At 36.7% G+C, this 26,498-nt stretch overlaps 1 protein-coding gene across 2 annotated transcripts in view; it reads right to left on the minus strand.

The window, feature by feature from the left end:
* Positions 1 to 2,987: 2,987 nt before the first annotated feature.
* Positions 2,988 to 26,498, minus strand: part of rell1 (RELT like 1) — a 37,556-nt gene continuing 14,045 nt past the window's right edge. Inside the window, exons 3-7 of one of the 2 annotated variants that reach the window (XM_007242052.3) lie at positions 18,776 to 18,847; positions 14,739 to 14,793; positions 8,615 to 8,848; positions 6,854 to 6,998; positions 2,988 to 5,154 (exon numbers count right to left, since the gene is read on the minus strand). In XM_007242052.3, the coding sequence (XP_007242114.2) occupies positions 5,131 to 5,154; positions 6,854 to 6,998; positions 8,615 to 8,848; positions 14,739 to 14,793; positions 18,776 to 18,847 (530 nt within the window). In that variant the 3' untranslated portion in view covers positions 2,988 to 5,130. Of the gene's footprint in view, positions 5,155 to 6,826; positions 6,999 to 8,614; positions 8,849 to 14,738; positions 14,794 to 18,775; positions 18,848 to 26,498 lie in introns of both variants that reach the window. The other variant, XM_007242051.3, reaches the window with a different exon arrangement.

Genomic DNA, 26,498 nt, shown 5'->3' on the forward strand with positions numbered 1-26,498 from the left:
ATTAAATGAAATGTGGTGCACTATTAGACATGATCTATTTTTACTTCCATACCAGTCACTAATGAATTAAATATGCTAATGTATGAGCAGCTCTTCAGATGTGTGCTTTAAATGTCAGAATGAGTGAAGTGTCTCTTCCAGGTCCATGTGGGAGGCAGTTAATAATTCACAGGTCCTAAAATACTCCCAACTAATAATACATTACAGCCTGTTAACCATTCATGAGCTGCTCATGCGCGAACTACACACATGAATTACTTACTGTGAACTTCCATTTGGTCAGCGAGTACGGAGAACCCGGGCCTGCTTTCAGGAAAGTTCTACAGGCCATGACAACAAACCAAGAGCATGCATATGCATAGAAATCTGGAAATTTAATACGTCCATACCTATATCTGTAAAGATAAGAACTCCAGTAAGGTGCAGGTATGACAAAAATAGTTTTTTTTAGGTATGTATAGATTTATATACCAGTACCAGGTTAAAGAACATATAACTAATTTTCATATGAAAACTGATGAAAAAAAAAAATCTAATTAATACCAACAATATTCTGTGATTAATCACAAATAATCACACATGTACTGTATTTTTCGCACTATAAGGTGCACTGAAAATCATTTAATATTCCCAAAAAACAGTGTGCCTCATGTATGAATTCTACCAGCAATGTTGTAAGGAGCAGTGAAGCCACTCTGCTGAAGTGCAGTGATATAAAAGATTTTCAATTTGGTTTTAGTTTGGTTTCTTCAACACTGAGACTGGAATAGTATTAGCCGCTAACTGCGCTAGGCGCTAGCTCTTTCACCCTTCAGAGGTGAGTATATCAGAATGTAGCCGGCTTGTTTACCGTGTTTAAAACAAGCTACATTAGACTAACCGCTAGCTAATATCACCCTGGTTTATCGGAACACTAACCGGAACACTCTGGGTTCCTCAGTATAGCCTGTCAGGTGTCATTAGCCGCTAACCGCTAGCAGTTAGCTGCTAAAGCTGCTGCACCTAGCCTTAAAAATCTGGAAATCTAAGCTTATTGTAAATAAATGGAGCGCTTTACTCACCCCAATAAACAGTCTTCGGGAGAGAAAACGGTTGTAGATTGATTTTCAGCACATTTTAAGGCTTTAAAAGAAAATGTCTTTTTTTAAGAATTACAGTTTTGATTTCTTAACTTAGTTTAGCCTTACAGGTCCTGCCACCCAACAGCCAGACCTGCAAAATTAGAAAGAAAACTACTACACCTCATAGTGCAAAAATATGGTATTTCTTCCTAATACTAGCCTGGTAGTATAGAGTGGTAAAAAGTAAATTTTTATTTATATTATTGTCAATCACTTAAATTATATTAATCAAATCAATATTCTGTGTTTAATCATGAGTACAATCACGATTTAAATAAATAATAATGCTATTATGGCATTTCGCTATACTTTTGGGAGGGAGACAAAAATAAATATTATGTAGTGTGTTCAAAGTCCTTATAGGCAAGTCAGTTCATTCGGGAGCTGTCTTTGCATATCAGTAACGTGCTTACACATGCAATTAATTCGAAACTTTACTGCGCTTTTATAACTGTCCATTGTTACTGTGTAAAAGTTCAGAAGGTAGCTAAATTGTTGTAATGTTAACAGCACTAGTTCAATCTGCCAAGCTAAGTTCCTTAGCAGGAAACAGATATGCTAAAATCAGTCCCCTGTGATGCATACAAATATTTTTATCCCAATACCACCTTTATGCACATATACTAGGAAGTTTATGCATATGTTCATACTCATATCTGTACAGCTATCTGTGACAGGTATGATAATAATAGTCACTCCTGATGCATAATTAGATTATTTTTCTTTTTTAGGGTCATTCTCCAGCCTCTTTCAGTGGAGAGCTGCTAGTGGACGCATGTTCCATGAAGTACACAAATAGAGGGTTAATGGTTTGGAGATGAAAGGAATTTTTGGGTCTGGGTTTGGGAAAGAGCCAGTTTCCGAGGTCATCAGCACCACTCTGGTGAGCCATTAACTGCCACCCGTCATTTATTACCCATAATGCTCAAGTCGATCGCATAGAAAATAACAGAAAAACAACACAATGTTTTTGCACAATGCAACTGACAGAAAAGTTTGGGGATTTAAGACTTAGGCATTTAATAGTGGATGGTAAAATGTAAAAAAAATAATAATGAATACAAGATTGGAGAAAACTAAGAATTACTAATGCATATAAAAAAAATTATATTATTGAAAAGTTATTTTATTACAGTAATTCAGTTCAAAATGTAAAACTTCATATATTATATAGATGTATTATCCACAAATAGATCCATTTTATAGCTTGATTAAGAAGATTGCGTCTCAGAAGATTTTAATACCATATAAGACCAATTGGTCCTTTCGGTAGTGTGGGCAATGTGCCAAGTCCTGCTGGAAAATTAAATCTGCATCTCCATAAAAGTTGTCAGCAGAGAGAAGCATGAAGTGTTTTCCCCGAGAATTTTACAGCACTTTATAATAATAAAGTAACTTTTCAATGATATTGTATATTTTTTTTTTTAGATGTCCTAGTATATTTATATTAGTGTAAATCCCGTAAGCCAATTGTATTCATCACAACAATATTCTGTAATTAATCATAAGTAAAATCATGATTTAGAAAAATATATTTCTGGTATTACCTTGTATTTTTGTGGGCAAGAAATAATTGTGTAGTGTGGTAAAAATCCTTATAGGCAAGTCAGTTCACTCAGTGCCCATCTTTGCATTGTGACTGGACAATTTTTTTTAGTCACACAAGACAAGCCATTATCATTATCAGTTTGTAGTGTTCAACCTTTATTTTTCCAGCTTGTTATGGCTGCTGCATTTGCACAGATCTCCACAGCGAGAGGGGGCTTCCATAGAAAATAACAGAAAAACTACACAATGTTTTGCCCAGTGCACATGACGGGAAAGGTTTTTTTTAAAGGAGGGTAAGTGATAGCATCAGACACATAGTTAGCTTTTAATCTTTTTAATGTATAAATTGCGGGTACAAAAAAAAAATAATCATTAAAACATTTGTTCATATGTTGTTCCGTTACACAGCCTATTTGTTTTAAACAATGTAAAACCATTTAATTAATGTTCCATAAATCCAATACATTCCTTGTTTCCATCGGATCCAGAGACCACAGACTGAATTTAAGAGAGTCTGTGAGTTTCTTAAGTGAACACTTTACCCCAAAAAGTGCTAACATGACTAAAGAAGCATGACCAACAAGTTCCCACTGTTCTCACTGAGAACAGTTTTTATGCTAAAAATAGACCCGTGTAGCCTTTCTGTACGGAACACCAGCTTTTACACCAGCATTTTTAGTCCTGGTTCATCTGTTTCCTAGAATAGTTTTATATCAGATTATTACACATTACTAATAATAGGCCACAAACATAAAGAACAATGGTCAAAAAATAGGACAACAGAACTGGTTTAAATTACATGGCAAACATAAAAAAAATAAATTTCATTTTGTCTTTAGGGCAACATTTGAACAACTGAAGTACGTTAAAAAAGCTCATCTTAATTTCCTATATATTACACAACACATACTGTAGTAAATGTTTTGGCAAATTTTATATTTTTGGCAAAATAATAAGGACTCAAATTCCCACAAATTCTTCTCCTCGCCAGCACCAGCAGCACATCAAGGCCACTTTGTCATTTCCCGTATTATTATTATTTTTATTAGCAATTTTAAAACACTACAGAACAGCAGCAGGCCTACTGTTATACGTGGGCAGATAAATGCATATATTGTATTTGGTACATATCATATACATTTTGTCATTGTATTTTTTTAGTGCTTTTTTTTAAAATAGCTTATGATATACTTCATTTATTACCATGTGAGGGATCTTGATCCTGACATAATACCAGGATTGTGTTTATAAGCCATGCAAGTTGTACAGCTGTGTGTGGGTAACAGAGTAGAGGCAACAATGGATGGTCAATGGATGTCACGTTTTTTTTTTGTTGTTTTTTTAAAGGTGATACTGAAGGCAAATACATAGGCCACTTTGTGCTTATTGATGTCAACAATTATACGCAAAAAATATCTACACCACTTTATTTATTTATTTTTTATTTTTGCAAAGTCACCCACTCTTTTCTCCATGTGGACAAAAAAATAAAGTTTTAATAGTATACATTTTTATATATTTATTTCCTATAATACACGCTTACATATGGCTTTCCAGAGGAGATTAAAAATAGGTATAGAAAAATACGAAGTGCTAATCTTGGTGTTGTGATACCAGGTTGCCTACTACATTGCTGGACTTTTACAGTATTGTTACTTATTATTTGTTGCCACATAGAGAGTAATAGATAGACTTACTTTAGACGAAAAACCTAGGACTAATTTAAAATAGTTTGTTTTAAGGCAGAAAGAGTTTGGTGGAACAAAAACGTGTCGTACAAAACAGAAAACAATCAAAATGAAAATGGAACAAAAAATATCAAACAAACAATACACAGCTTTGACTTGAGATGTATGTGTGTGATGCACCCTGGCATGTGTTTGGTTAAGATCATGTCCAGTTCCGAGTTTTTTATATTTATTTTGCAGTTCTCCTTTGTTCGTAACAGTAAACTGAAGAAAAAAAAAGTTTCAGCGTCCTGGGTTTAACCTTTTCGCTGTGCGTGCAGCCATTTTTACAGTTTGTTTGACCACAAATTATCCATTAAAACAGCTGTGGTCATTAACAAGCCCAAAATGACTCTGTCCGTGGTTAATAATGACGTGTGTGTATGTGTATGTATGTGCAATTTGGGATGGTTGACATGAGATGATGATGACATAAAAGTATAATTAAGTGTGTGCATTCCTCATCCGTTTCCACATCCACGCACCCCAGTGTCAGGAGTCCAATACTGCAACTCAAACCAAAAGGCCTCTTCTCTTCCTTCCTTACTTCTGTCTTTCTTTCTTTATGCTTCTCTCCGTCTTTTACCTTCGTCTCGCATTCCTCATGCCTAGAGCGATCCGCAGTAGACGACTCCGTCCCTCTCGGCTGTGACGGCAGTGTGATATTGGGTTTAAAACAGGTTTAAAATTCGCAGTTGTCTGTACGTAAAGCGGATGTCACTCTGCCAGTAACATCACTTTTTGTCATCCTTCTCTGCCTGAGGAAAGAAAATAGTAAATGATTACACTCTATAAAGGTCACATGTTCGTACAGCTAGTGTCCAGAATCTCCCCACATTCATTAAAAAGGAAGAAACGAGCAAAATCACATGCACACACACACACTTATTCATTCCCACGTATAAACAGTAAATAAGATCTTATCTAACCTTATCTACCCACACTGCACACTTGTTTGCCACACCTACCCTGCCCACCAATGGAAAGGGTCCACCACAACCCCATTGTATACCAGCAATATGCATAATTCACAGTACCAGTCAAAAGGTTGGACAATAAGAGGCACTTTAAAGAGCCACTGAATCCTAAACCATATATACATATATTTTTTTCAATAATAGTTGACATATGTTCCTTAGAAGTCATGAAACATTTCAAACTTTTAGAAACATTTCCTAACCTTTAAAAAAATGCTTTTATTGTGGTAATTTCTGCCTCTGCAGCGCCATCTCAGGTTCAACTGTGCTATAGGCGAGGATGATGTGTCCATGTACTTTGGTACGCAGACACACAGACTCACAATATACAGATCAATCAATCAATTAACAATATCCCCACCCCCTGCTGACGTCCAATCATCTGGGTCTCACCGCTATCAGATGCACACAAATATCACCAAGCTCAGCAATCAGCTCTCCTTCCTGCCCCGCCTCTAAACCCATACATCACCTAGTGCCAGTCCCAATCTACTCCTCCCATGTTTTAGCCTTTTTCATTTTTTTTTAATCAGGAGGTTTAGTGGCCCTTTAATTATGGAATTATGTAGTATTAGAATACTTTGTCCTCCACAATCCCCTGACCTAAACTTGATCAACTGATATGGGTGATTAAGGATGAGCTGGAGCTACACGGTGTGAAGGAAAAGCAGCAACTATTGTTCAGCACCTCCAGGAACTTTTTCAAGACGCTGAGAAAACTATTCCAGGTGACTCTCCCTCATGATGACACTGAGATTAAAATACCAAGAGCGTGTAGATCTTAAAAGAACCTAAAGTATAAAACATATTCTGGTTTGTTTAGCACTTTTGCTAAAATAATATTTCTGCATATGTTTCTGTATAGCTTTAATATTTTCAGTATTAAATTTACAAAAAAAAAAAACAAACAAAAAAAACATATTGATTGAAAAGATGTGTCCACAAACGTTTGACTGGATAAAAGTATTAGGACATCTAGATTTTGGAGCACTGCTACAAGAATCTGATTGCATTCAGCAATAAGAGCATTAGTGAGGTCAGAGTGTTAGATAATCACCACACTACCTCATCCCAAAAGTATTGGATATGCCATGATTGTTTTATTTAAGTGGCATTGCTTCTTTATTGGAACTGGACAAGCTCTGCATGAAACTAAAAAGTAGTTCAATGAATTCAATAGAAAGAGCGTCCACAAAGGTTGGACATACAGTAATATAAATTATTTGTGTAGTACATCGTTCTTACCAGAACAATGGTATCAATATGATGGTGGCATGCAAGTTTGGCACAAGTATGATCTTAATAGGCACAGTAAGTGTAGTTTAATACACTATTATTTTAGTAAAATAAGACTTTACACTAAAAAAATGCTGAGACATTTACAAGCAATTCTTAGAACTGTCAAGAAAGACACAAAACAGATTTTTTTTCTCATGACTAAAGGCAACCTCACCCTCTGTGTGTCCTCTGTGAAGCTCACCTCTGGCGGCTCTGCAGGTGTGCTGCTGCTCACAGGAGATGCCTCGTTCTTCGCAGGAGATGAGGGCACACTCCCGTTGGGCTCAGTGATCAGGAGAGTACGTCTGACAGGTTGCTGCCTGGGGTCACTCTTTGTCACCCGGAACCTTAAATTCACCCAAAAATATGAATACAGCTAAGTTAAAGTTGACTTGAAGAAAATAAATAAAATATGTGTTAAACAGTAAATGTGCCACAACCTTTGCAAATGCATCTTTGGTTAGTCAGATTGATATTTGATTGCTGTGTATGGACAAAATATACAAATCTGATCGTAAAAATTCATCCAGTTCTTGATCTCTTCCTGTGCTGTTCTAAAGATGGTTGTCGTCTTAAAATTCACAGTTTAACGCATTTTTTAAACGTAGACTAAAGCAACAGCTTTGTCAGTACATAAACAAAAGCAGTAGACAAAATTACTTCTACTTCTAATTTTATCAATTAAACGTGCTATAATTTAATTTGCCATCCAGAGTAAACAAAAACAGTGGCAGGAGCATGTTAGCTCTGTATGGAGCAACAGTACCTCTTAAAGAGGGAGATCAACACACCACAAAGAAGAATTTACTCCCTAAATATAGTGTACTATGTATAAAATTACAGATTCTAAATCCAAACAGCTCCTCTTCCCTGTCCACACAACAACAACTAAAAACATGGAGTTAAAATGTCTCCAGGGCCTCAGACAACAGCCTGTCAGACAGGATAATAACTTGGCAAATCAACTGCATTTGCAGTGAGGGCAAATTCTATTTATTTGATTCCTGGCTAAACCACTACCTTAAGTCTGCTATTTAAAACTATTAGGGCTCACAGTCATTAGACAGTCCAGTTATATACTTACATCTATTTACACACAAGGACACGCAGCACTATTAAAAAGCACACATTTAAATACACCCATGATTACTTTTAAACAGTAATTAAATCAGGGAATTCATTTTGTTGTGCGCTCGCACACCCACACACACTTAGGCTGGTGTAACTGATAAAAACTCTCATTCATCTGAATGGACAAATGAGAAGTGCTCAATTAGCATTCAAAACACACACACTCTCCAGCAGAGTACACACACACACACACACACACACACACACATAAACGATAGCCTTGACTGGACACACACAAATACAAGCACACACACAAACACAGGACTTAAATGGTCTTAAAAGGTTGTCCAATCAGTTTCATGATCCCTCTCTTGACCACACACACTCTCTCACACACACATAGAGAGAGAAAGAGACAGAGAGACAGACAGAGAGAAAGAGAGAGAAGGAGAGACACACACACACACACAGAGACACAGACAGACAGAGAGAGACACAGACAGACAGACAGAGAGACAGAGAGAGACCAAAATACCAGCTTCAGCCAGCATCAGGCAACACTCACACACAAAAACATTACTCAGAGTGGACATAATCATTTGCATGATCCTGTTTACAGATGCATCTCCTCACAAAGACACATGCACACAAACACACGCACACACACGTACAAAAACACACGCCTACACTCACACCCTGGACCTGGTAATCAAATAAAGAGAATTAATTTCCACATTCAGGTGAGCATGACCCCAACATACCCCCTCATTCATCTGAATGAACCAATCAGATACAACTCGCTTAGTATTCAAAGCCCAGTCCCAGGGATAACACACTCCCCCACAAACACCCTCCTCTGCAAACACACCCTCATTCATTCTCCCTCACACACCTGCCGACTGACAGCACGGTGACCTCTCCGATGTGGCTGCGCCGCTCCACCTTCTTATTGGAGCCGCGTCGCATCAGGGGCCATTTCTTGTGGTTGCAGCGGTTGCAGATGTTCTTCTGTCCCCCGAGCCCTCCGATGGTGTGCAGGTGGTTGCAGGTGTGTTTGGCCGCTGAGGGAGGAGCCCCAGGCGACACCGGGGTTGTGGGCATGGTGGGGGAAGTTGGGGTCACCGCCCTAGAGTGATATATTAAACATGAACAAGAGAAGAGGGGGAAAAGAGAAATATGAGAACTGAGAAAGACAGTCTGTTGAGCATCGGTCCAGAAGGTTCCACTCCAACTAAGATACAAGTTACCAAGTTGTAAATATAGAAGTGAGAGTTGTAATTATAATTATGACAGACTGAGATATAGTTTGATTATTACTGCTGTTTTTAGATATGCATTGCACTTGCATTTGTTTTATTGGTATCAGGAGATCATATAGTGCCACCACTTACAGTTTTGGTATGTAAGGATCACGCCATATTGTGGCACAGAAGGCAAACTCATGAGTAGTTTGGGAAGGAGTTAGGACATGAAGCTAAGCCCCCTTTCACTGCCCTAATCACTGTTTGTAAAAGGGTATGCTTATTACCACAGGTCGGCCAGATATAAAGCAGAGATAAAATTCTGTTGTACTGTTGTGCAATTGCTGCGAATTTGTTACGCTTCCATGAACCATTAAACCAAACCAAATGATGGTTGAGGGATGATGGACTACATTTGATGTATGAATAGAAATCGTGGATTTTTTCATAACTTATTCACAAACAAGTGAATCTTTAATGTGTTCTATAACTCCTCTAATATCAGGTGAGTAGCAAGGGCAGCTATTAAAGCTTCTCCCTCCCTCCCCTTCCCCCTGTCACTCCAACTGCCACTGCCACTTTGCTGACTATTTGAGGAAACCACTGCGTGCTCCATTACACCATGGGACACTGCTGTGCGTGTGTGGATTTGCGTGTAATGGGTCTTGCCTGCAAGCCAAAGTTAGATCAGGAAGATGCTGAGTAAATGACCGTCTGCATAAGAGGGTGAGTGAGGACAGAAGGAGACAGACAGACAGAGAGAGAGAGCTATGGGAACGCTATCTCCCACATGCTTTACCAATACAGGTTTAGATGTGGTCAAGGGAATGTAAGGAGATGTGAAAGAAGGAGAACAGCAAAGTCTGAGAATGACAAAAAGATGGCTAGATGGCTTCTAAAATATTTGGGCAGACCTTCTATGTTAATTTTCCAAGCACTTCTTTATGGTCATATTCATGCCTGTGAACATCTAAACATAAAGTAAGTGGCATAATATGTTTTGTTCTGATGACGCCTCCATGAAAGTCACCAAATATTCATATTATATAATATAATAATATATATAATATAATATGATATAATATTTTAACAATACACAACCAGAGCATGCTCTCATTTAGCTTTTAGGAACTTTGTATTGTGCTTTTATTTATTTTTGTTTTATTGTGTGTACAGGCCTATGACTAGAAGTGTGCATTATCTTCAATATGACATGCATCTATATGTAATTAGGAGAGATAATCATATCATATCATATCAAAAAAGTATTCACTTTTCTCAAGTAAAGCATCCAAAAACATCCACCGCCCAGCAACAGACTCCAACCGCTTCACCTCCCATCCATCACCTCTAGTCCCACCTACTGGGCCCACCTCCTTCTGGCTCTGCAGCTCCTCCATGCTACCTCTGTAAGTGTTCCTCTGGCTGTTCGCCAACAGCTGGTCAGGAAATGAGAGCGGTCTGCCCAGAGTCGCTGCTCTGAAATCCCCCATCCTGAAGCAAATCTGTTCCTTTCACTCATCCTTGCACTCTTCATCTTTCTGCTCATATTTATTTATTAATTTGCTCTCTCCATGCCTCATCGTAGACTTACGGTGATTGTGATATTTCAAACTCCCAGTTTTCCTATGTTTACCACCTTTTAATATGAAACACCAACCACTTTTTTATTATTATTATTTATTTATATATATATTTTTTCTCACGACTGGGCTTTTATATAGGTTTGTGATTTACTGTACTGTTAGGAGTACATATATCATCAAACATTTAACTTAAAAGGCTTTAAATTAAGGCTTTGATTACTATTGGGTTTACTTTGTCCCACAAAATTACACAATATACAGTTGTGGTCAAAAGTTTACATACACTTGTAAAAAAACATAATGTTATGGCTGTCTTGAGTTTTCAATAAGTTCTACAACTCTTATTTTTCTGTGATAGAGTGATCGGAACACATACATGTTTGTCACAAAAAACAGTCATAAAATTTGGTTCTTTCATAAATTTATTATGGGTCTGCTGAAAATGTCACCAAATCTGCTGGGTCAAAAATATACATACAGCAACAAAATTTGTCAATTTTGGTGATGTAGCGAGTTGTGTCAATGAAATTAGCTTCATGTCATGGCCTCTTCACTTCTTGTAAGTGATTCTGATTGACTACAGCTGTTGACTTCTCATGAGCCCATTTAAATAGGGCTCATTTGACCCAGTGATTAGACTCAGCTACAAAAGCTACAATGGGAAAGTCAAAGGAACTCAGTGTGGATCTGAAAAAGCGAATTATTGACTTGAACAAGTCAGGGAAGTCACTTGGAGCCATTTCAAAGCAGCTACAGGTCCCAAGAGCAACTGTGCAGACAATTATACGCAAGTATAAAGTGCATGGAACAGTTGTGTCACTGCCACGATCAGGAAGAAAACGCAAGCTATCACATGCTGCCGAGAGGAGATTGGTCAGGATGGTCAAGAGTCAACCAAGAATCACCAAGAAGCAGGTCTGCAAGGATTTGGAAGCTGATGGAACACAGGTGTCAGTCTCCACAGTCAAGCGTGTTTTACATCGCCATGGACTGAGAGGCTGCCGTGCAAGAAAGAAGCCCTTGCTCCAGAAAAGGCACCTTAAGACTCGGCTGAAGTTTGCTGCTGATCACATGGACAAAGATAAAACCTTCTGGAGGAAAGTTCTCTGGTCAGACGAAACAAAAATTGAGCTGTTTGGCCACAACACCCAGCAATATGTTTGGAGGAGAAAAGGTGAGGCCTTTAATCCCAGGAACACCATGCCTACTGTCAAGCATGGTGGTGGTAGTATTATGCTCTGGGGATGTTTGGCTGCCAGTGGAACTGGTTCTTTGCAGAAAGTAAATGGGATAATGAAGAAGGAGGATTACCTCCAAATTCTGCAGGAAAACTTAAAACCATCAGCCCGAAGGTTGGGTCTTGGGCGCAGTTGGGTGTTCCAACAAGACAATGACCCAAAACACACATCAAAAGTGGTAAAGGAATGGCTAAACCAGGCTAGAATTAAGGTTTTAGAATGGCCTTCCCAAAGTCCTGACTTAAACCCCATTGAGAACATGTGGACAGTGCTAAAGAAACGGGTTCATGCAAGAAAACCATCACATTTAGCTGAACTGCACCAATTCTGTCAAGAAGAGTGGTCAAACATTCGACCTGAAGCTTGCCAGGAGCTTGTGGATGGCTACCAAAAGCGCCTAGTTGCCGTGAAAATGGCCAAGGGACATGTAACCAAATACTAATGTTGCTGTATGTATATTTTTGACCCAGCAGATTTGGTGACATTTTCAGCAGACCCATAATAAATTTATGAAAGAACCAAATTTTATGACTGTTTTTTGTGACAAACATGTATGTGTTCCGATCACTCTATCACAGAAAAATAAGAGTTGTAGAACTTATTGAAAACTCAAGACAGCCATAACATTATGTTTTTTTACAAGTGTATGTAAACTTTTGACCACAACTGTATAAAGAAATCAGACTTCGTTAACAGAAAATTAGCTGAAGAATGAAAACAATAGACCTTAACAAGAGATACGCCAACAACTTTAACACAACTTCCTTTACAAAACGAAATAATTTAAATAGTTTCATAAACACTATAAATGGATCTAAAATACTAAGAATATAAGTATTAAATGTTCTATTGCACACGTAAGACACAAGTTTAATATAAATTTACAGTGCGATATTAAAGCCATTAGAGGCACTAAATTATTTAAGCAGCTGTTTATCAGTTTATCCCAATTCTCTTGGTTCTCCAGTTAACATGTAAATTCAGTTCAATGTGCATTAAAATTATCCTTCAAGCTACAGTATTAATATATTTAAAGGGGCTATAGTTACTCATATTGCAAGAAGCAGCAGCAGAAGCTCCAGGAGATCTGTTTTCATGTAGGACAGCGTGAGGCTCCACCACAGCTTAGCTGCCGTTAGTGTGCTTCTGCAGCGCCTCTAGTGGTATGGCGGTATGTAAAAAACGCATACCGGTTCTAATTTCCCCTCTGATATACAGTATAAACCGGTATACCGCCCAGCGCTACTCAGCGTGCAAGGATTTTTATTGTGCAAAAATAGCTAGGACCAAATTCAGGTCCTTTGGTCTGGATCTGCCACTATTAACACCTGTAAAAGCAGCTGTAAACTGTTTTTTGAAGGTGTATTTTTGAACTCTAAGAGAGTAGAATAGTTTAGGTGATGCTGGATTTCTGTACCAAAATATCAGTTTACAGCATTTGTAACACTATGTCTATACCAAGAACTATTTGATCTTTATTTTTATCTTTACTCCTCAGATTCCTCACAACCTTCTTCTGTCACATTCTCACTCTCTTTCTCTCCGAGACGCCTTGCTTTCCATTGCACACATATACACCTGCATTCACTCCTCAAGGACACACAGGCACAGTATTGTGCTTTGCTTGCACCTGAAAGGCAAGAAAAGAAGACCTTGTGGAGTAGGCTTACGCACTCTGAGACCAAAAGGCCTATTAGAAAATATGTGTAAATGTGAGGGCTGAAAGATCTGCAAGAGAAATGTGATTAATTTTTCTACATCTCTTTGTAAAACATGTAAAACATTTTATGTGGGCATATTCACAGGCAGATCCATTTCTGACTGACTGATATGAAGTAGATGGAAATGAGCAGCTGTGTAATATGAATGGATGATGCAAGTCATCACAATCAAGAGGACAATATTAAAAAAAACATTCACGCTTGTGACAAATCGTTTTTTTTTTTTGTGTTTTTTTTTACAATTCTAAATCTAAAAGGATTATCATGCAGACCCAACTCAATTGTCATTATAGTTAATTGGAACCAATTTATCTATAAAAATAACAAATTACAAGAGATCACCGGTTCAAATACTGTTCATATAGCTTGCCATTGGATACCGGAGCCCTGAGAGAGCACAATTGGTCTTGCTCTCTCTGGGTGGGTAGATGGCGCTCTCTCCCCACATCACTCCAAAGGGTGATGTTGATCAGCACAAGACGTCTGTGAGCTGATGTATCAGAACTGAGTTGCTGCGCTTTTCTCCGAGCGCACCGTGATGCTACTCTGTAATGCTATATCAGCATCTGTTCAAAAAGAGGTTGTGGCCGACTTCACATGTATTGGAGGAGGCATGTGCTAGTCTTTACCCTCCTGGTGTTCGGGCATCACTAGTGATAGGGGGAGTCCTAATGAGTGGGTTGTGTAATTGGCCTTGTAAATTTGGGAGAAAATAGAATTAAAATTCTATATAAAAAAGGAAATAACTAACTAATACCTAATTAACTCTGGTAAATTTTGTACTGAATTACATGTTGGTTTCATGAAGGTGCTGCAAAGCAAAGATCGATAGTTGAAAGATAAATAAGCGATGCAAAAGGATTTAAATCTCTAACATTTTAAAAATCTTAGACTTTCAGACAACACGTTTTAAAAGTTAATATCAAAAGAGTAAAATTAATTTATAGCTGGATAATCTGGTCAAACCTTAGGACACCTAAGCTACATATTCATTTTAAAATACAACATCAGAAACCCAAAATGACCTCTTGTCTTCCAGAAGATGTTCTTTCTTGAGGTTATACTGCCACCTTGTGGTTATCAAAATCACATGCATTACAAAATTCATTTGGACATGCTTTGCATAAAAATAAACCGTCTTGTCCTACTTTTTAGTGGCATGTAAATGTAAACGTGCATTGTGATTTCATGGGTGTATGCCAGCAATAATAAAATTAAACAAAATCTTACCCATCAGAGTCTATACTGGTATCAGTCACCATGGCCTTCAGGGCATCTGTGTTAGCTGAGGAGCAGGAGAGATAGGAAGAGAAAGAGAGAGAGAGAGAGAGAGAGAGAGAAAAAAAAAACATTTCTTTTAAACAAATACTGGTTATTTGCTTTGTAAAACTTCAAAAACTGATTCTGGACCTGTGGAAAGAAAGAAGCTGCTTCAAAACAGCAACATAGAATGAAAACGTGGTTCTGCCAATTTGTTCCTAACACAATTAAACTAGGCACTGCTTGCAATTATACGAAGAACAGAGAAACCTCAAGCCAAGAACTGCTCCTATATGAACAGGCACAGCTAGGAGTGGCCATTTTTACTGGAGTCTGTTTTCACAAATGTGCGTACTGAAAAATCTGAGTATACATTTCACTGAGCTAAAATCCAGCCATCTTAATCTGATTTTTAAACATAACTCTGATCCACGGAATCGGGATATACTGTTTAAATGACTACCTGATCTAATTATAAAGAGATTATAGAGAATTTTGAACTCTATTTTAATGTTAGACAACAAACACAATGGGGAATTAAAATCAAGGCAAAATATCCTCTGAGTAATGGGCAGCTAAACCTTGAAAAACTCATATGTTTCCTTCTTCTGAGAATAACACAGCAGTTGAGAAACCAAGACCAAAAAGATGACCTCTTGCTTATCACACTTTCACTTCCTTTTGTTCACTCACGCCAGCTGGATGTTGGCTACTTGTATGTGTTTTTTTTTTATAAAGTAAGGCCACTGAAGTCATGGAAATCAGTCTGTACATCACAGAGAGATTTCTGTAAGCAGATAAAAGTATTCAGGGACTCTCATAAGAGTATTGATTCACCTCCATAGGTGAGAAATTGGATGAGGATATGAAAAGATTCAGCTGACGTGACTAACGCTGGCACACAAAGGCTGGCAGCTAACTCACTTCCTGTCTAAAACTCATGTGAGATCTTTTGGATTTCACAGATACAGAAGAAAAGAAGAGTAGATAAAGAGAAGAAGTCGGATCTAAGCACCAACGTTCAACACAGTCACAGAGCTAGCTCTGTGTTGCTCTTATCTGGTGCTGGAATTGAAAACAGGCACTCCAGGATCCTAACCACAAAAAAAGGAAATCCGTCAATCATCCCCTGCATCCTTTCTCTATTGAGGTAATCAGGGATAACCTATGATGATTGGTAATAGAGGTGTGCCATATTGTATTGTACACAATAATATCGCCAAAAATTCAATAAAAAAAAACCCTGCATATCGTGATATTGCAATATTCTATTTTGTATTTATTTTGCTATTGTATTTACTTGTAATTGCTACTTAGGTTTGTGGTTTTGTGATGTCTGTTTACTTTCTTTTTAATATATTTATTATTTTGTTATTATTTAACAAAATATCTTTATTTTTTTAGTTTCAACTGAATGCAAGAAACTCATATTTATAATAAATATAACTTTAATGTTTATTTTGTTGCAGTAGTATACTCTTGAAATTAATTTTAAAATGTCAATGTTTTTTCATAGCGATATCTTTACTTCAAAAATGCCCTAAAATAAATTGGTACTCATATTTTACTAGCATCTGTCTTGGAATACAATATATAACATGATACAGCGGTCACAATACATTGGCATAATATAAGCAAAGTAACACATTGTGATCATTTAAATCAAATACGTGGAAAAATCTTAATAAAACAAAAGTTTTTATAAGTTTTAATTGTAAATTTTATTTACAATTATAACAGCTGAATCTAAAGACAGTGCAACACTGCCATCTAGTGGGCAGAGTTTAAACACAATACTAAATGAACCACTGTGACACAATTAGTAACTCTACTTGTAAACTAGAAATCAATAGTAATTTTGAAAATTGATACAGTACTGCAAAACAAAGTATAACTGCGATATAATATACTATTAATAATTAATATAACCTACAAGTTACCAAATTTACCAAAGCTCAACAAACCCATTCGAAATTCAGTGCAAGTTTATGCAATCCAATGTTTGTAGTCAATGAACTGACATGCTACATATTATGAGATAGGAAGTACTATTGTGTCCCATGACTTTTGTCATGTCCCACAGAAGCTAAACAATACCGCACTGGCCTGTAGAATATATACATATATATGAATTATGTTTCAGTTTATATGTAAAACATGGTTAAAAAAAAATTATAATAAAAAATGCTTTTTATAGATAAATAAAATGGATAGATAAATAATACTCCATAAATTCACATCAGGCATTAACAACACTGTGCCTTCGAGTTCAATAAATTGCACTGCTTTCCTTGTAGCCACTGAAAAAAAACATAAGCGTAAAGCATAATCATTATTCAAGCTCTGGTAATTGCTGTCAGGGAATCCCTCATACATAATAATTTAAATAAATAATTTTAAAAGTAGCCTAATATATCAAAAATGGTCTTCCAATCTGGGTTCAAGAAAATCCTACTTAGAATCACTTTTGATCCTGAAGAGAGCTTCAACATGAAGGTTTCCGTTAGCTCAGCTGGAAGCTGGAATCTGACTTTTCTACTTGGTTACGGTGGGTTAAATATTTCTTGCTTCTTGTAAGTGTTGACCTCTGAGCATGGAAGTTGTACGTAAGTAGAGGACACACTCACGCAGAGCTCTCGCGTTTCCTGATCTGCTCTGGCTATGATTCACTGTGTTAGGATCAGCTGAGGTCTGTTCACGCTCCAGCAGATTCAGAGTAAAGTCATAATGATCAGTGACAGTGTGGAGCCGCCTTTCCACTCTGTCCAGCTCTAGCGGTCTAGTCATACTCTGCTCATTGCTACAGATTTTAAAGCACTTAATTCACATGAATACTTACTGGAACATTTAAAGACTAGATACATATTCACCTCTCAAATTAATATAAAAAGGGCTTACATTACAAAACAGTTAAAGTACTAGGTAAAATATGGTTATAATAAAAAAAGGTGTTGCTAGTTTAATAATTTGTAATAAATTCATTAAACAAGAAACACATAGAACCATTACCAAAAAAATTGTCACACTTACTGAAAAAAATTTTATTTCCTTAACACTTTAAATACACTATTTGTCATTTGTTTTTGTTTTTTGTTACTTTATGCAAGTACCCCATTAGTATTTTTTGTTTTTATTTCCAGACTTTCCAGGAAGTGTAGGAATCGTTCCAATCTGCATATTCACATGATGGAAGTGAAAAAAGGTTGAATGCTTTTAGGTTACAGTATGATTGAAATATTCAGTGCTTTATTTTGCACATAGAACCTCCACAGAGCACCCTATAGCACTAGTGAAGCAGTGCAGGCAACAGTGTGATTCAGTTCAGTGGGCTCATTCATTCAAACACTCCTACCTTCATTTTTCATGATGTAGTGAACTTACTAATATTAAATTCTTAATTTTTTTTTCAGACTTTCCAGGATGTGTGGGAATCCTGTCTTTATAATGGTTGTTAAAAGAAATGGCATTGAAGAACCATTATGGTTCCAATAAGAACCATTTTGGTAAGAGATGCGAGTGTTATGAACGACAAAGAACCGTTAAACCTACTTCTTTAAACCTTTAAGGTTCTTTATACACATCTCGTTTACAAAATGACATTTCTCAAAGTACAGTTTGTAATGCTTTTATTTGTTTTTAACATTTAACAAAGAAACTCAATTTAAGCAATCATTTTTTGACCATAATGTTAGCTTATCTTAATACAGGTCTATGAAACAGAACTTTTAACCTCTATACATTGACCATGGAGGGATTAATTTTTAGCTAATATTTAAACACTTACAGCGGTATATAAAAAACGGGCAAAGCCTAATAAAAGTGCAAACCTGCATAATCATATGACAAAAAATTACTGAATGATTTTAGGTTACAGTATGATTGAAATACTCAGTGCTTCATTTTGCAAATAGAACCTCCAAAGAACACTCTATTCTCCAGCACTAGTGAAGCTGTGCAGACAACAGTGTGATTCAGTTTAGTGGGCTCATTCATTCACACACTCCTACCTTCATTTTTCATGATGTAGTGAACGATCTGGCCCACAGTGTCAGTGTTGCCCTCACTGTAGTCATTCATGTCTAGAGAGAGAGAAAAAAAAGAAAGAGGGAGAGGGAGAGGGGGGGTGGTAAAACATAGAGAGAGAATATATTTTAATAATAAAGAAACCCATTCTTCTTCTACAGACCACACAATGACAAAAAAAAAAAAAAAAAAAAAAAAAAAAAAAAAAAACAGATCTTTCAGTAGCCTTGTGGGTCTGAAGTAGTACAGAAGCTTTAGAGAGTCAGGTCACAAACTTCAGGTACAAGTACAATTGAACACAAACTGTATGCATAGTTAAGCAGGTGCTAACCATTTTTATTTAATGATAATGTATACTATATTATCATTTAAAGACCATTGCATGTGACTGAGTATAATGCAATTTTAAAAAGCTACGAACTTTTGATAATTAAGAAAACTCAAACACTGGCATTGGAATTTTAGAAACATTGAAATATATCAATAAGCGTAGAAATTAAGTATTGATCAAATAAAACTATATAAATAGAAAAAAAATTGTGTCACATTCATATTATTAGTAACATTAAGTTCAGCAAAAATGATTGCCTCAAAGCTGGGGGAAATTATACCCCTCTAGTCTATACATGGCATTCGCACTGGGCCACCAGGTTCGTGTGTAGAAAAATTAGAAAGGTTCAAATGAGAGTTTTCTTGGATTAAAAACTGTGTTTATACTGAATTATCAGACGTTCTAGAGACTAATCCCTCCATCTGGTACAATTATCCCTGTCTATGGGCTGCAATAACACTTGTAACATCTGCACACACTGCTTTCAGCCTCACAGTAGGTGCTGGAAACATCACATATTCAAGTTATAGGTTTTAGAAATAAAGCACAAATAAAAATAAAATAAAATAAACATACAAAATTAAACAAAATATGGAGTGTATTTTTTTTCTGCTCATCCATCTTGGAGAATTGCAAGCATACAGTAAGTTTTATCAACACAATTAGACAATTAATGTCAGCCCTTGTTACTTCGATGCCTGATTAAGATTTTGAATTCAGCAAATTATTTACATACATGTTACAGCAGTCATTCAAACAGTGAAAATGGGCTAAATATATGTACTTACTAAGAAGTACAACAGAAAAAAGTGCTGTATAACTATGCGTCAGTTTTGTTTCTACACAGTGCTGCGGTATTTGAGGACATTCTTGGTATATTAAACTCATTTTTATGCCAAAATGTTTGTTTAACCTACTATAGTATTTAGCTACATTTTACTATGCATTTTACTGTCTTTTATTTGGATTTCTTAAGTATGCCAAGTTACTGTAGATTCTATTATTGAGCATCTAAAAACACTGATCTTTTATTATTACCAATACTGAAACATTAATTAATAAATAATGTATTGTGAATTTTGATGTATTCAATGGCTTCATCTTTTAGAATTACACTTCCTGTCTGTGTGGACTGTGAACGTGATCACAGCTAATACAGAATATAAGATGAAAGAAAGGTTTTATGGCTTTTGGGTTGTTGGTAGTGCACTCAGAGGCCAATAGGATATATATATATAAATTGCTCATTTCATTACTCAGCACTAACATTGTTCTCCTCTGGAACAAACCCAAGTAGAAGTTTAATGAATCATAACTTACAACACAATCATTACAGTCAGTGTGAAGATTTCCACTATTTCAGCTGCATCAATCCAGTAATGTCAATTTCAAACTTGCTCTTGAACTAACCCTGAACTGAAAGGGTGTGAACAAAATAGTTAAATAAATACAGATTTTTAGGAGAAATTAAGCTTTATCAGACTTAGAAAATATTGAAAAGGTCAAGAAACTGGTGCTCCTTAGACAAACAAATGGGCAAAGGCCAACTCAAACACACTTTATATGTTAAATTCGCAACACAAAACACTGTAAAAATACTCTTCAGCAACTGAACCCAAGATTCCAACTAATCATGCACATCTTTATGTCACACCTACACATAAAGTACACCCTGTTGAAATGAGGGCATTTCACAAAGCAGGACAATAGGAAAAGTACAATAGGAAAAGTACAATAGGAAAAGAGCTGAGCAGCATTCTTACTGGACAGCGCTTAAGTTGGTTTATTGAGAAACGCTGCTTTGTGTGAAACACTCCTCATATGTGATGTGTTTCTCCAGAACAGAAGCTGCTCTCAAACTGAGGTTGGGTTGCTGTGCTTACTATATCTTGGTATTTTGAGCATAAGAGTGCTGTTTGACTGTTGTAGTACACCAACGTGATGTGGCGTCATAACATGCAGAGATTTTACCCCCTTTAAAAGACCAGCTGGTGTCCTTTGAAATACAAAGCTGTACTGTCTACATCCTCCAAAACCCTGTATCTGCATGTATGCCATTTGTTAGCTTTTAATATAATATGAATATGATGGTTGTTGCTTACCATGTTTATCAAAATGACTAGAAATACTTTCATATTGAGCTTTGTGGAAGGTTTGGTGGAATGTTTGTGTTCTTTTTTTGTGTTATCTTTAATGCTGAGTATGTACACACATAGTAACATATTATCTGTGTCCCACAAAAAACATATATTTCCATATTACTGTATTTTTTAGACTATAAGGCACACTATCGATAAATGTATATTTTCTGGCCTATTTTCACACACAAGGCGCATCGGATTATTAGGCGCGTTTTAAGGTGCATTTTAACACTGGTAAGGAACAGAGATGCTGCCATGTAAATAAAAAAAACATTTTCTATCACAGTCAAACAAGCTCTGCATGTTAATCCACACAGATTTACTGTTTATTTTGGTGTTTATTTACAGTAAGCTTACATTCATTGATAGTATTTTCAACAACGCAGTTAGCAGCAGTGATTAGCATTGGTAAGCAGTGCTTAGCAGCACTACACTGAGGAACCCTGAGTGTTCCAGTAACCCAGGGCATTATCAGTCACATAGCTTGATTTAATACAGTAACCAGTAAATTCATATATAAGGCGCACTGGATTTAAAGCTGCACTGAATATTTTTGGGGAAAAATCAAAGAATTTTAAGTGCGCCTCACAGTGCGAAAAATATATAAAAAAAATAATAATCATTTTTAACTATTAAAATAATTTTACATTGCTTTAAAATTCCTTGATGAATGTACTAACAGAAATAAAATTTGAATAAAATGCTATTTTTACACTAACTTCTATTAAAAAGACCATTTTAGATATTTAAGGTTTTTCTGTAACAGTGGTATTCATTTTGTTGTGGTCCACAAAAATATTGTTTCTACATTTTGACAATGTGACTCTGTATATCTATATGCTGTGTCAATATTTCATGATTAATGGACAAAAAGAAATGGTCCAAAATTACTTTGACTTTTATGACTTAAAATTTTATATTGAGATCTGATTTTTGCATTCTCCCCATGTTCCCATTATTGGGATACAAGGTTTTTTCAGCGACAATGCCAGCGACAATGTTATGCATTACCACTACTTAATCATTACATTGACTCAACTCACCTCTAAAAAACGTTTCTTCATATTCTGAGTCTATTACTTAATTCAATTGCTGATGGAACTGACACACATCTGGGCTTTACTAAATAATGATTCACGGCTCATGATCCTCTTCTGCCTAGTAATTCCCTGTAAGCATTACTTAATTTGCTGTCCACTGTTTACACTTGCTGTCCATTATCTTCTATTTTTTCCCTTATTTAATTTTTTCATATATTTGACACCCTTTTCTCCTTGCATGACTCAGCCATGACCAACTCCTCTAATGATTTACACATACATGTGTGTGTTAATACACTCCACCCATGTCTTTCCAATTAAAAGATTACCATGTTAAACTCATTTATTAAGAAGCCAGAGAGGCTGGGCCAGTTAAGACACATAAAGAAACTCAGGAGATTTCATGCTTTAGTCATTACAAAATGATATAGAACTTAATCAACCTTCATGATGCTTCTCGTTTCATGATAGCTTGAGGATCATGGGGAAAAAATGTGTCAAACTTTCTTAATAATCTGTATAAACTCAGAGAGGCTGGTCGAGCTCTACCTAGAAATGAGGGGGATTTTGTTATTAAGTCATTATCCACCTAATTCCACCACACCCACCTTGGAGAGTTTATTTCTGGATTGCATTCGATTTTGTAGCTATTTCACATGGTTTACGGTCATATCGTTTTCAAAGTGAACACATTCTGAAGTAGCTATTGCTGTGGACACTGATGATAAAGTAGCTTGATATAATATGCCGACCCAACAATCCAAAACATCTATTTGAGCGTATGTATATATAGCATAGCGTACTAGCTTTTCAACACAACACAAAAAGATAAAAGGGAGAGTGCAGTGGGGCTCTACATAATATATATCCGCTATAGCGCTGCACAATATTGGAAAAATTGGACATTGCACGATATATATATCGCGATATTAAACCATGCGGGGCCCGCAATGTCACCAACCCCGCCCCACCCACCCACATACTGTCTCGCGTCAGAGATCCGGACCAACCGAGAGTTAAGTCAGAGCTTTAGAGTTAAAGCATGATTTCTGCTGTAACTGGAAATGTCTGTACAAAACGGTGCCGGACTGAGGTGCACAGCTTTCAACAAGCTGTCTGCAGATGCGTTTACAAGCACGTGCCAAGCCATGTGGAGTCTGGTGCTATCTGTGTTACTCAGTTAAGACAAGGGCTGCAATTAATGATTATTTTAATGATTATTTTTCTGATTAGTCAGTTAGTCAACGACTATTTCTGCTATGGAATCTATTTCTTCATTCACTTTAGTGGAACTTCGTAATCATAGCAATTTTTCTGGGTGTGAATGTTCTGGTGGAGTGTCCCCTTCAGAAAATGGTGAAAGCAGACATCTGGTTATGGTTAAATTTTGTGCTTTTTACCACAGATGCAGAAGCCTTGGGCCTTACAACAATCCAATGTTTCTCTGCTCTGTTCTAGAGGAATTCTCCTCTTCTTCTTTTTATTTCTGTGGTAGTAACGTATCTCAACAGATCAACTGTCACACTGGAAGTTCTAATGCTAAGTAAACATTTACATTAACATTTAAAGTATTTAAGCTAAGGCAAATGCTAGGGGTTTGACGAGATCTCGTGGCACGAGATCTCGCAAAATTACAACTTGATGCTATTTCTCGTCAGGCTTAAACCTGTCTCGCGGGAAGAAAAAACAGTTTAGGCTGAGGAGTGAGAGCAGCTCTCAGCAGAAGAGGAAAATTCGGGTATTCGCATATGCTTCTGCTACTTTTAAGTTGTATGCAATAAACGGTAACAGAGTGACCAACAAGACACAAACCATATGTAAATACTGTAAGTAAATCCAACATGTGACTGCTTCATAGGCAGTTGTACTAATCCCTTAGCTCTGTACTGTATTTAAAAAAAAAATCTGTCTCTGTTTGCATTTCAAGCATAGTCTTAATATGACTGGTTATGGTTATGTATAGTTAAATTACAAGAGATTTAGGAGAAAAACCACAAACCATAGGCTTAATATGACTGGTTGTGGTTTGCACTTATTGTTTGCACTTATTGTTTGCACTACATAAGACCTAGAAAAGTTTAATTTTTTTTTATTTTTTATTCTTATTTCTATTTCTTATAGAATCAATGTGTGAGAGAAACAGGATGTTAAGTTTGCGTTATATGAATAAAACTCTTGTTTTCAAGCCTTTTTTCATTTTTGACGTTCACTTAAAAAAATATATTTTTAAATCTCGTCTCGTCTCGTTCTCGCAAACCCAGTATCGTGTCTCGTCTCGTCTCGTGATATTAGTGTCTCGTCACACCCCTAGCAAACACCCTTCGTTGTTTACTTCAAAATATCCATAACTAGTTTGTGGAGACTAGGATCAAGAGACACACCAAGCTTTGATAAGGTTTTGAACTCTAGGATTTTTTTAAAGATAAGTTAAGGAACTCTTTGAAAAGAGTTGTTATGGAAAATAAAACAAATGAAGGAATCTGGAACTTAACCCAGTTGGTTAACCAGCCACAAGATGCATTTACTGTATAACAATAACTTAAGTGACAAAAGCGCTTGACCACATTATAACACATGCAACAAAAACCTAAAGAACATTAAAGTGGTAAAATAATGGTGATAAGCTGATACTGATAGTCCTTTTGCCCTTCATCCCAGTGGTCACCCAAATATCAAGTCACCCAGTCAATAATCTTACCAGCTGAGTAATCAAAAATCACTCAAGTGAAATGTGCTTCCCTACTAGAGGTCTGTAGACAGTAAATAAGAGTACAACGTGCGTCACAGAGTGAGGATAACCACAATAAGAGAACTTGCTTGAGGAAAATGTGATGGCTGGCTAAAAATGGAAGAGATGACCTAAACTGAGAGAGAGGGTTAACAAAACAAATGCACAACATTTCAAATGAACTTCTTGCTCTGTTCCAATTGTTCCTAATTTAGATTATTAAAATAAGACCAAGCCAGGTTGAAATCTGGCAGAGAAGTTCATGTGACTGTGCACGTAAGCAAGCATTGCTCTGTGCTGCTAAACTGATCCCCTTTGCTAAAGGTCATATTTGGGCCCTGCATGTAGTCTGGGGCTGGGTCTCCAGAGACGCAAGTGGCTACTTTCTCATTCTGAAGGGGAAGTAAGCTATAATGAACTAGTGGGAAGATGAGCTTTATTTAATTAATATGTTTTAGTAGAGAATGGATAAAAGAGCAACATTTACGTTGGAATTTTAATGCATAAAAGCTCTTACTTATTTCTGAATATTGATATCAAATTTAAAATTGAACATTCACGAACATTCACCTAACATTCACGTTTCTTCTTACTGTGGGAATATGACTAAATATTTTAAAAGGTCTCATTCCATTGTTCTTTTATTCATTTTAAATTGTCAAGTTGTGCACATTTAACAGTTGTGGTTATAGTATGAATAAATGCCATGTGAGCCATTTTTTGTAAAAAAAAAACAAACAAAACAAAACAAAAAGTGCTCCGGTGTTTCTGTATAGCCCTGCTTTATTTCACTGAATTACTGGTCTCTGAAGAAAGACAGGCTTCTGATTAGCTAACAGCACTGCAGCAGAGAACGTGAACTGCACGTGACCGGCAACATGAAGAGGAGAGATGCATCACGGCTGGACAAGCTGGTCAGGAGGGCCGGGGCAGTGGTTGGAATGGAGCTGGACTCTCTGGTTACAATAGCTGAGAGAAGGACTTTGGATAAACTGCTTTCTATCATGAACAATGATAGTCACCCACTTCACACCACCATCATGAAGCAGAGGAGTGTGTTCAGTGGCAGGCTGCTGTCACAGAGCTGCTGTCACAGAGCTGCACAACAGACAGACTCAGAAAATCCTTCATTCCGAGAGCCATCAGACTCTTTAACTCCTCCCATCGAGGACGGGATGCTGCTGACGACTGAGTTTAATCCAGGCACACCACTTGGACATTATTCAACCACTTAATTATTTATATTAACACTTCCCCAACCTCGCTTACATTAAAGTATACCTTACTCATGATTGGGTATTCACATTTTCACATTCTCTTTTTAGAACTGTCTTGTAACGTATGCATACTTATATTATATTATATTTCTATGTCACATCAGTCACTTTCGTAATCGATGTCATTGCACTTTACTCTGTTAATTATTTAATTATTTATGACCATTAGCGACATCTACTGCACTGCTCC

Source organism: Astyanax mexicanus, chromosome 8, assembly GCF_023375975.1.
Source record: "Astyanax mexicanus isolate ESR-SI-001 chromosome 8, AstMex3_surface, whole genome shotgun sequence".
Lineage (NCBI taxonomy): Eukaryota > Metazoa > Chordata > Actinopteri > Characiformes > Acestrorhamphidae > Astyanax > Astyanax mexicanus.